The sequence below is a fragment of the Fukomys damarensis genome, unplaced genomic scaffold (assembly GCF_012274545.1).
Source record: "Fukomys damarensis isolate Sample0158 unplaced genomic scaffold, DMR_v1.0_HiC HiC_scaffold_10, whole genome shotgun sequence".
Taxonomy (NCBI): Eukaryota; Metazoa; Chordata; class Mammalia; order Rodentia; family Bathyergidae; genus Fukomys; species Fukomys damarensis.
Window position 1 is genome coordinate 24499988 of NW_022900922.1, and position 12407 is coordinate 24512394.

A 12407-nucleotide genomic window follows, 5' to 3' on the forward strand; every position below is an offset into this window, starting at 1 on the left:
TGCTTGTAATTATCGAAAACTACTGGAGTTCAAGGATATATCATGAATTTGGGGAATACTGGAACCAAGAGATCAACAAATAGCCACCCTATAATTAGCATAACATGTATCTTTTAATACAATCAATATGACACTGAGTTGATGTTCTAACACACACCTTATCAGATAATACTATATCACTGTGGGAAGAAATTAAACAATGAAAATGTTTAGGCAATTTCTTCTTCAGTTAGTTACCACTATTGGACATTAGAGCAACTGCCACTATGTATTTGGCTCTGTGGCAAGTAGGTGGTATATTTCAAAATCTAAATGACCATGGGAGACTGGCATTGAGGCAGATTAGGACGTGGCAAAGTGGCTGGGCAAGGGGGCATGACCTGTCAAAAACAGAGACCCAGGGCACAAGCACAAAACAGCTGCACCTGTTCCAACTAGAGAATGCTATCTTCAGTTCTTCTGGTACAAGATCAAGCATGCTTTTGATGGGACGGTACAGATCTGACAATCAGATGGGGTGAATAAAACATGGTGGTCACTGGCCTCACGACTACTGCTTTCTCTCTCAGTGGCCTGCTCTATGCTCTGCACGGCATTTTCCCGCCTACCCGTAAGTGGCCCACACTCACTCTGCAGAACATACTTCTACTTTTAATAAAGATAAACCTCACTACCTCATTTTTTGTCCAATTTTTTGCTTTAGGGCAACATGAGTCTGGCAGGGATGCCTAGAAAAAGAACAGCACCTCAGAAGCCTGGTAATAGTATTAGCATCCCAATATGATATCCAAGATAGACATTAAAAAGTCACCTAAACGTGGGTTACAAAAAGCAACTTGCTCCATTCACATTGCTTGAAATGGTAGAATCCAGCTCCAAACCTCAGTCTACCCAACCCCAGCACCACTGTACTGATCCAGCTTGTGGCTCACTGGTCCCCACTATGACCCATTCCTCTTGAACCATCTTCAGCTAATCAAAGGTCAGTGATCTGAGTAGTCCTCTGAGGTCTACCTCGAGGGATCTTCTCTCATCTGCTGCATGCAGTGGATATTTAGTAAAATTTAAAGTGACAAAAACAAATCACACAGGAGTATTTCATGCTCATTGAGAAAGTCACATGAGAATCATGGCTATTACTACTAGTCAAGAGGAGAAATCATTCACTTTTACTACAGAATTAGAAACAGTGCAACAGAAGTTTTTAAAAATTATATTTAATACAAGTGAATAGATTAGAAGATCTGAAATGTTATAAAGCAATATACACAATGAATAAATAATCTGCACAGGAGAGTCATGTCTACATTACATAACACTGTCTAGTATGGGAATACTTAAAGTAAATCCAGTGACGATGGAAAAAGTCCATAAAAATGCTAACCTGTCTTCCCTTGTATGAAATTGTTCAAGTATAAAAATCCAATACAGTGTAAAATAGTATTCAATTTAGTTTAAGAATAAAAATTGCAAGTATTGCAGTTTCAGAAGAAAAAATGTAAAGCAGCATTTAAAAACTACATAAACTACATAAGAATAGTGTTATAGCGATGAGTTACCAATAAATGAGATCTACACAAGCAAAACTCAGAGAAGGAAGCATGAAACTAGCAATGTAGCTTGTTTAAAAGAAAAACCTCAAGACTAAAATAAACTAAAATGTGTTAATGTAAAAGTATTCTCTTATACAGTGCACAATGAATTTAAATAAATCCAAGTCAACATCTTTAGTTGAATAGGTTAATATTTAATATGCTACATCTAGACCTACTAAATAATTTATGCCATGAGATGAATACATAATTTTACAGTGTCACATCTAAAGTTCCTTTCTTTAGAGTGCAGCATAGTAAAACTTAAAAATAAATATCTTAAATAGCATTACTATTAAGGCACAGTATAAACCACATTATCATTAACCACTGAAGAATTGTAATCTCAATAACCTTGTTGTTTCAGGTACTGTATTCACTAATAAATAGTTTTAAATAGGACTCTGAAATAGATACTAAAAAGTGTAAAATTATTTAAAAAGGGGGAAAAAAATAAACATCCTTAAGACAGTTCTTAAGGGTTTAGCGTCTGCAAACTTCACCTGCCTTTATTCCCAAGTCCCACGTCGACAATAAATAGAAAGAGAAGGCTGTTGTACTAAGTGCCTGATCCTGTTTAGAGATCAGAATTGCTGACACCAGCAGATACAAGTTTCCCAAAATTGAAACAGGATGGGGAGAGGGATTAGAATGTGACAAGCTCATCAAACAAGCACAAGTGATGTGTTCTTTCCAGAACTGCGTGTGTTATTGATTGTCTGTACAGCTGCTGCACCCATTATTTCCACATCACTTGCTCCACGGTCCCACTTGTCCACAGGACAGATGAGAAAATAGCTTTGGTGCCTGTCCACCATTGTACCCACTGCCACGCTCCTACAATGATTGTTCGATGCCTGTTTTTGAGATAGTATGGACACTACCTTCTTCCTGGAAAAAGTTCTATAGGCCGAAGTGACTGCTTAAAAATGACAATCAGTGCGTTCGCCATTTTGGTGGTAAGAAAAGAAAAAAATCTGCTTTTAAACGTATTTCAAGCTACATATTGCTCTCTCTGTATTCCCTGGTTCAACTAGATTCAAATAGCATTTTCTAACTTGTAAAAGGCAGTTTGCTTCCCTGATACTATGAAAAGAGCAAAAATAAAAATCCCACTACAAAAGCGAAGTTCCACTGGTCTCCTGCTGTCGCTCGCTACGGAGCAGCCTTTCCATTTATTCAGCTCTTTGGGATCGATTTCCAAAACTGCGCCCAAGCCCCTCATTCTCATCTCTTTTTCATCTAGGACACTACTTTGAGTATAAAAAAAATAAGAATTCTGCTTCACAATAGCATCTCTTTTTTTTTTTTTTTTTTTTTAAAGCTGTTAAGTCAATGTTAACTCTCTCATTAGCTACTGAAAATCGGAAATTTGGTGGGGGGAGAACGAGAAAACAATTCAACTTTGATCAGATGGCTGCTCTACTGCATTCGGTCTGTTTGCAGCTGCTGGGGCTGATACTGGCCAAATGCTGCGGCGGCGGCAGCTGCTGCCGCGGCTGCAGCTGCAGACCCAGGTGCGGCAGCGGTGATGGGCTGCTGGACCGCGTAGCCGTAGCCTCCAGCGGTGACGTATCCTGCAGCAGCCGGAGAGGCCGCGTAGGGGTACTGGTCATAGGCGGCGGCGGCCGCAGCGGCAGCGGCGGCTGCTGAGTACTGTGCATATGCAGCTCCAGTGTAATCTATGTATGGCGTGGTGGAGGCCGCAGCTGCCGTGGGCTGGACGTGTGGAATGACCACTCCAGGCTGCACAAAAGCCTGTGGGTAGACGTAGTGGGCAGGTATCCTGTGGAGAAATGGGAGACAAAGTCAGGCAGCCGTCACCTCCTAGCTGCGGCATTCTTTGTTCAGAGATGAGACAAACTCAAATTTAGTGGTTATTATGAGCATAGGGTTGCCACAATATGTTTCGAGGGGTCCACTGAAAGCACTCTGGCCAGCGTCATGGAGCGCCCCGAAAAGAATTCAACCAGGAAAACAGGATGACTGTCCCTGCCAGAATTTTCACTTAGGAATATTTAGACCTCTTAAATATCACCGATGCAAAGTTTAGAAAATAATCAAGGTTGGTGAGGGCTATGTACACATCAGAAAGTTTTAATGAAATAAGTCTTTAGGAAAATTTGTATGGAATTCATACAAGAAAAATGGTTAGCAAATGGAAAAATTCATAGCTATGAATATAAGACTCAAAAGCAATACAGGATGTGATCATTCCTGGGGGTGGGGGCGATGGCCAGTTTGTTAAAACTAAAATTTCCACAAAGTCCATATGGCTATTATCATGGCAACCCTACTGGAAATTGCTATGCAGACTCAGCACACATTAATCTCTCTGCAACCTCAGTCACCCTTATTAAAAATGACAATTAAAAAATAAGAAGCAGGCGACAAAATAAAAAAAGGAGTTTAAAAATTCACAAGTGTGGTAAACACAGCAGAATCACACTTCTCAAACGAACTGTAGTGCAGCTCACTCTGTCGCAAGAGGCTGTTGTGGGAAGCTACAAAAATGCTATTAACATTCATGGCAGTGATTCCCAAAGAGTTGTGCAGCACACTTTCTTTCTCTCCCTCTTATTTTTCCATAAAATCCATAAGGACATAATGGTCAACCAAACCTGTTTGACTACCAGGCACCTGAACGTCAGCCATCTTGTTTATCTCTATGCAAGACAGACAGAAGGTGTTGGGGACATGGTGTGGGTGAGGGAAAAAAGGGAAGGGCAGGGAGACAACTAAATACTTCTAAAGTTGACAGAAATGTAAAAGGCGTACATTATAAGGAAACATTTATTCTGCACATAGACTAACTCTTATTCTCCAGATCAACTGAAATCGATCTATTAGCATATCTGTTTTAAATCTGCCCTACTAGCTAATACTTTGTAAGAATCAACTGTGTGATATGTATTATCCCACAAAAGTTCAAGAGAGCAAAACAAAACCAAGTACCTTTTAAAATTATACATTCACAGATCATAATTACTTTCCATTAAGAAATACAAGACGGACTCCAATGACCTTACTTACAAGTTGATTTGGTTAAAAAGTAAATCATAAGAGAGATGTAAAAAACAAACAAACCCATGCATCTTAAGTCTCACACCTGCGATTCGTTACTATTCATTTATTAAACACTGACTCAAATATTTATCTTCATCTTCCTTTCAAATAGTCTCCATCAAAACCCCTATCTTTCTAAAAATATGACACTAAAATGCTATCTGGCTATCAACAATCCCAACTGATAAGAAGCAGAAGCACAAGTAACAATCTTCAAATTTTAAAGAACTCAAAACAAGACTTCATATTTAGATTTTTCAGAAGCACGGGTTTTGCTTTGCCTTTCCAGAATTCTACTGAAAGCATTCATTAACAAACATCTATGGAAAAGATAAATTTATCAGAGAGGAGTGAACTTTGACCCAGTGATAAAAATACATTCAAAGTTACTAGAATTGTAGATCTTTCCCAGTGCAAGGAGAAACGTCATCAAGTGTTTCTGAGGACACTTAGAGATGTTCTTAGCCGCTTATCAGAAACCAGATGCGTGGTCATGCACACACTCAGAACTTTGCTGCCGATCATGCGATTGGCTCATTCTCAGTGACAGGTGTGGCTTTATGAAACACTGTCTCGGGAGCCACCATGTCCACAGTGTGCAGACATGGCCAAGAGAGCCTCCTCCCCTGCCCGTTTACATGTGGTGATAGACAGCAGTGGCTGCGGCTGGGCTATTTTTGATCCTGTCATGCGACAGGGTTTCCAGCGAGTAAAATGTCTTTATAAGGCCAAAGTAAAGCATCTATCAGCTGCAAAGGCCAGGCAGTATGAGCCTTACTGATACTGAAACATTAACCCCTTGGACTCCTAAAGTTTCAAGGACAACACAGTGGTTGTTAGGTTCCTATCTTTGAATGAGGGAGTTAAAGGAAAAGAAATTATTCTACATAAAGGCAAGACACTTCCTCCACCCGTGTGGTATGTGTTTGAAAAATGCATGAACATATAGGAAGCGTTGCTTAGAGACTCATCTCTGCATTTACTTTCCATTAAGAAATAATTTCAAGTTGATAAAGACAACCAATGAAAGTATAATTTTGGGGGTGGATCAGACGCCTACCTGAACTCTAGCAAGGGAAAGAAAGATGTCTGGAAGGCAAATTAAAAGCTAGGGACCTTGAGGCTTAGGGAAAAGGAGAATGCAGGAGATCACGGAGAACCTAACATATCTTGGGGTCAGGAAGGAAGGCCAACTGGACTAAAGGTGAGGGCACACCACGGAACCAATTCCTTTATTAGGAATTCTTTTATCTATAGAAACCACTGAGCCATTTACATTCCTACCAGTACCATTTCCTGCAATTAACCATGTAAGTATATATGCCTAGCAGTACAAGAGCACAAGAGCAAAGACTATTTTGGGTCATTTTCAAAGAAAAGTTACCATGTATTCTTTCTCTTCCCATCTCTTCAGGCCCTTCCAAGATCTCTGACTTTGATGCAACATGCTGACTCCCTCTTCCAGTTTACTGAACAAAACTGCTGGCAAACTATCATCTCATTCACTTTTTCAAAGGAGTCCTTGGCCCCTGACCTCACAGAACCAACTGATGTGCACATTTCTTGAATCTTGGCACATTAGGCCTTTTATGCACCTGAATCTAAACTACCATCAGTGTTTCTTTCCCCGAACCCAAGTAAACTACGCTCCTCCAAGTTTCCAGAATGCCACAGGGTCCCAGGTCCTTGCCTCCGTTATGTCAACTGGTCCCTCACCTGGGGTGCCAACCCTCACTCCACCTGGGCCTGCTGAAATCCAAGCCCTTCACCCTAGCTCTAGCACTATGTGTATAGCTTCAGAAATTTGTTTCATCTTTTAGGCTTACATTTTCCATAATGTAAAATGGACTAAAATTATCACAAGTTGCTGCACATTAAATAAAATTATCTATGGGGAGAACCTACAATGATAAGCATACTGGGTGTTCAATAAAAGAGTTCCTTATCCTCACCTTCCTATAAAATCTAGGTCAATTCCTACTTCATGCAGAGTTCTGAACCCACTGATCTATAACTCCCACATTTTCCATACAGTTTTTGAGGTCAGGCACACCATGATTCTGAACCTCAAATCAGATTTGAACCCTTACTAGTCCCAATGGTTGGGGGAAGTTAATTAAGCTTCATCTTAGATTTTTGTTTGTTCATTGTTTGTTCTACCCATGGGAAGAACCATAGCGGTTTTTCAAATACTCATTGTGAGAATTAAATTATAGTATTTATGTAAATCCCTTTTCCATATCATGTAGTGGATGTTGGGTAAATGTTAGTTGCAGGCCCTCCTGCCCCTCTGCCATAGAAGAAGTAATAAATATCTAGCACGGGGGATCTCACCTAGCACAAAAACCAAGCACTGACCTATGTACTGAGTAAACACTCAGGTTGATGCTCAACCTGACCCAAACGAACCCAGCAATTTGTCTTCACAGATATGTCTCTCCTGTCTCAGGCTGCAACAAGAAAATGCTGCCTTCAAACAAAGCTGTTTATGCAGAATTATGCAGCAAACTTTTGAGGTTCTCTATGTCTGTCCACTATGTTGACTCAGAAATTATTCCAGGTCAACGTTTTGTCTTGAAGACCCAGGGTAACCTGGGGGTCAAGTAAGGACCACATTAAAATAATAGTTTCATCACTAGAATTTCAAATAAGTCTAATACAATTTAAAATTCTCAAGCTTCTTTCCAGGCCTAAAATAAAATGATGTGGCATTCAAATAAAATTTAGGATGATCAGGTGTGATTTGTTGGGTTCAGACTCAGAACTACAGCAGAGTTGAGAATCCCTTAAAAGAGAAAGAGAAAGCTTACTTGGTCTACCTGGACTGCTATCTGTTTCTACTAAGTTCAAACAACTTATGCAAACAGTAATAATCACCACCCTTTATAAAGACAGTTAATGTTAGGAGAGATGACAAACAAAAGGTTACTATCAAAACATATTTAATTTAAAATTTCCACATGAGACATTTTACTCTGGTGGTTCTTACTCTCCTCATGGTGCTTTCTTTCTCAAGTATCTTTAAGGATAACCACAACTAGGGCCAAATGTTTCCATCTAGCTGTCAAGAGCTTCCATTTTGTCTGGTTTCTCCATGTACCAAGTCTTTTCTCCTCCATGCCTGTGTTCATATTCTCTACCATGTACCCATCTGACACGTCCAATCTTCCTTTAATCTGCCTACTGGCCTACCTCAAGTTCAAGTCATCCCACTGCAGCCTTGTCCAATCCTTCCAATTCACCTGTTTTCTTTCTACTCTGAGATCCATTTGTAGTTGAAACCATACCAAGTCATTCAGCAAGGTGACCCTTGATTGGTTTGTATTTTTTGCTTCCTAAGTGAATGCATCATTTCTTAATTTTGCATGGTGAAAAATGAACCTATGTTAATACCTGTCTAGACCATGCAGTAGTACATCCATCAACCCATCATTTGTTGGCAGTATCTAGGTTGGTTTAGATGGAGACTTTGATATATAACTATGTGTATGGGCCCTTTCTAATGATACTGTACAAAAGATTCCAGCTAAAACAAGTCAGATTTGGCAATAACAGTAAGATTCTGCTATGGCAAAGGGCAGGTGAGGGCCAAGGATTTACCTCAGTGGTTCCAGCACCTGCCTCGCAAGCACAAGGACCCGAGTTTGATCCCCGGTACCAAAATAAATAAATAAAACCAACAAAGGGCAGATGATAAGAAAGTGTTCATGGAAAATATAACTTGACTATTTTAAGTCAAACTGTTACCTTTTTTGGGGGGGGGCTATTCTTGGAGCATCATATAATAGAATCTATGTAGACAGATTCCAGTCTTCTAGATTACATATGCAAATATTCAGGTCTGCAATCAATACTGAGAATAAAATACTTTCAACAACTAGAACAGCTAAAAAGGAACTTTAAATCTCTGGCATTAGGATTACAGGAATATTGAGTAGGTAAAACACAGCCCAAACAGACTTTAGCATCCAGGAAAATTGTAGGTGGTGACCTCCCATTTGTATTATGTCTAAATGGAAAGGAACTGGAGACCTCAGAACAGGAGAGCTGGTAAGGACAGGACCTAGTGGTAACACAAGTGGGAGCACCTGTTAGGTCTGAAAGGAGGAAGTTAGCGCTATGCTATTCAAAACAAAAACAAAAATAAAAAAAAAACCCACAACTGGCTAGTGTTAATGACAAGAGCTGTCGAACCTTTAAATTAGAAGACCTAAAAGTGGATATACATTATAATAGAAAGAACCCCATTCCCAGACAACTTTCCATAAAACAGAAACTTAGGACATGCAAGCAATGGATCTGTATTCTTACAGAGAGAAATCACACAATTTAGCACTCACTACAAAAATATGGTTAAATGGAAGTCACAGGCTATAGCTTAAAAAGCAGGGGGAAAAAAGGCCCTTTGCTTCCCATGGCAAAGAGAAAAGTTCACACTCCTCAACACCACCACCAAAATCAAAACGCAAAGAGCCCCTTCCCCGAGGAAAAGAAAACTTTCACTACAGCTCTTTTCAATTAAGTAAAAAGCACACAGTTTAGCTATCAACACCACTTCATGACTGTAATAAATAAAATAAAGCACACGGAGGGCTATTGACTATTGTGAAAAATAAAACAACACCACCAACATCCATGCATCGTTAATCACCATCTGAGCTTGTGTTTCTGAGTCTACCGGTTACAGAGTTTAATTCCAAACAGAACTATTCCACCTCTTATCATGGTATCCTTCTCATCAGTTAGCTTAACTGTATACGAGCCCTGTCAGGTTAGAAAGAGATAAATACAATTGAGTCAAGTTGAACAGTAGTAACGGTGATGGGACACAGTTGTCTGGTATACAAGTCATACCTGGTATTTTTGTTTTGTTTTGTTTTGTTTTGTTTACCATAAGCTCAACATTTGTCTGGCTTGGAGGCTGCATACTTGGGTCAGATAACTTGACTCATCTAAAAATATTTATAGTATTTGAATTAAAAATACACAAACATATATAAATATGTATAACCAGGAACATTTTGTGACATGTGGATCTTGTCTGTATACAACAAAGAGGCAGATTAATGAATGATAAGCACCTTGACAACAACTTACCCGAAAGGTCTTTGTATGAGGGCTGGATGAAGTTGTTGAACACCAAAGGCAAAACCTACCAATAAAACATAACATTCTCTATTTGTGTATGGTCAAACATGTACTAGTCCTACATGTAAAATGTAGTCCCAACTTTTGTTTTTTTTTTTTTTCTCATTGAGTTTATTGGTACATTTTAGGTATACAGTACAGTTACATTCATCATTGGGATCTTGTACCTTTACATGACAGGTCTTGGTTCTCATTTTTTCCCCTTGTCCACGCCCTCCCTTTACCCCTTCTTCCCTTCTCCATTTACAAACATTTTATTTACATTTTTTTCATTTTCTCCTATTTTTTTTTCTTTCCCTTATTCCCTTTCCCCTACCTTTCCCACTTCCCTAACCTTTAGCCCTTTTCTTCCTATTTCACATTGTCAATAATCTCATTGGGATCTTATGTACTATTATAGTTTGCTCACACCAGAGAAACTATTCGGTATTTACACATGTGTGACTTATTTATTTCACTTAGGAGTATACCCTCAATATGGATCCATTTTTAGTCTCAACTTCTGATAAAAAAGAAGCATCCTTTTGTGATACTTTAGACAATATACATCCACAAATATTTTAAGTTTATTCTTATAAATGTTTTCAATGATAACACTAAAGGTTTTAACAGACTAAAAATGGAAACTTGAAAACACTGCAAAGTTCAGTTGACAGATACAGAGCGAGACCATAGGAAAATTAGACCAGAGAAAAACGCTCATGAAACAGAAACAAGAACAGGACTTGACAATGAAGTTACATGTCACAAATACTCCTACAGTTCTCAATCAGGAGCCATTAGAAACTCTGTCATTTGGAACATTCTGGAAAGCTTTGGCCAGCACTGGAGAATTATCAGTTTTACAGTTTACAGTCTTAAAATTAATAAAAGCAAGCTCCTCCTACTTGCCCAAGAAATAATTAGCTCAAGAGTCAACCCTCGATTATTTGTGCTAATGCAAAGGGCAGTGTGGCGAATAACCCAAAAGGTCAACTCTTCCCATGGAAAAGATGCTGCTTCTCCTTCTGGCATCTCCTGACTTCAAGTAAACTGTTTCTCATCTCCGAGTAAGGATCAATTAAAAAAGTCTGGACCAAGAGTAGGTAATGCCACTCTGTTGGTTTGGCTCGTATTCTGATTTTATGTGAATTAAGGCTTTACCATCCGGATACCACCTCCACCCCTCTGCCTCCCTGGGGTGGGTGTTGAGTCAGACTACCTCCTCTGAGGCCTGGGCAACTGGTGATTTTAAAAGCAGAGACCACGCTAAGCATGGAAGTGCTCTAGCTGCAGTCCACAAACTGGGCCCACACAATCCCCATAATTCACGTATTTAGCTACAAGTGGCTACCTAAAAGTTGGAACACTGAGAGCATACTAGAAATGCATACCATATAGGAAACAGACCAATGAATCCTTACTTTTGTGTCTTTACAAACTATCCAGATCCCAAGATCTCTTTTTGAACACAGATACATTTCAAATCCTGCAAGGAGTATTTATCTTTTATCTTCAATGCCCCGGCAGAATAATCACCCAGCCACGGTTCAAGTTTGCCAAACACACATCTACAGATTCTCAGAGAGCCAATGTCTTCTGGATCCGGGAAACATTCTACCCCTAAATGGGGGTCGGGGGGCAGGGAGACAAACATTCCTCACCTGGCTGCATGATCCTTGGTTTCGCTCCTAAATATGCCAGATTCACATTGGCCTTTCTGCCGTCGATGATGGGGTTGGGATCCTTGCAGGCCCTTTCAGCTGCAGCCCGGTCAGCCATGGTGACCTTAGCAACATACACACACAGACAAACACACAAAGCTCTAAATTAACCCCTGAAAGAAACCCAAATGGCTTTAGAAAAGTCATGTTAGAGAAACTGAAATCAAACTTTTCCTTTTTTTTCTCTCTTTTTACCTTCTTTCATTCTTTTTCCTGGATATTATTCCTAGATTTCCCGTTAAAAAAGAAAAGAAAGAAGGGAGAAACCCTCCATCCGAACCCTAAATCCTGTGTGCCGGTAGGGCCTAGCTGATATTTTGGAAGCCTGGATTCTTCAAAACTCCTGTGGCTCCTCCAGCCCTCCACCTGACCCCCACCCCTCCGGTCCCTACGGTCGCAGAGGCACTGTTTGTTTTAAACAAAGTTCAGCCTCACCTCTGCCCTACGGTCCCAACCACCGGTAAACACTACCCAACGACAATAGCCATTGTCCTACTCTGGGGGCTCCTCGCTCCGGCAGCTGAAATTGCGCCTTTAAATCTCCGGGAAGCTTGCAGTGCTGTCTCGATTCAGCAAAGGATTATTATTTTTCTTTTAAAGGATCTGCTTTTGCAGTTATAAAGGTGAGTGCGTGACTTGAGGGGACGAGCCCCAGACCTCACAGGGTGTCCGTCCCCTCCCTAACCCAGGCGAAACGCCAAAAGACACACGCATTTTTACAGAGCAACAGCGCGCCTAACAACCGGCCTCAACCCAGGATTGCAACTGCGGGGAGACGGCCCCTTCCTCGCGGCCCACGGCACCCCAAATGTGGGCGATGCTCACAGCCCTCTCCTTCCAGCCTCGCACCGCCCGGGCCCCGACACAGCCCCGCGCGGAGTCCCCGCGGAACCCGGCC

The 12407-nt window shown here is 40.5% G+C and overlaps 1 protein-coding gene across 2 annotated transcripts; it reads right to left on the reverse strand.

Annotated features, from left to right (window-relative positions):
- Positions 1-1782: 1782 nt before the first annotated feature.
- Positions 1783-12371, reverse strand: Rbm24 (RNA binding motif protein 24). 2 transcript variants are annotated; one of them, XM_010622908.3, is made up of 4 exons: positions 12006-12371; positions 11450-11573; positions 9756-9810; positions 1783-3378 (listed from the first exon to the last, which is right to left on the reverse strand). In XM_010622908.3, the coding sequence occupies exons 2-4, from the start codon at positions 11565-11567 to the stop codon at positions 3015-3017; spliced, it is 537 nt and encodes a 178-aa protein (XP_010621210.1). In that variant the 5' UTR covers positions 11568-11573; positions 12006-12371; the 3' UTR covers positions 1783-3014. The 2 variants fall into 2 exon arrangements, with proteins under 2 accessions (XP_010621210.1, XP_010621209.1); XM_010622907.3 differs by lacking the exon at positions 12006-12371 and adding an exon at positions 11705-11895.
- Between the last annotated feature and the right edge of the window lie 36 nt (positions 12372-12407).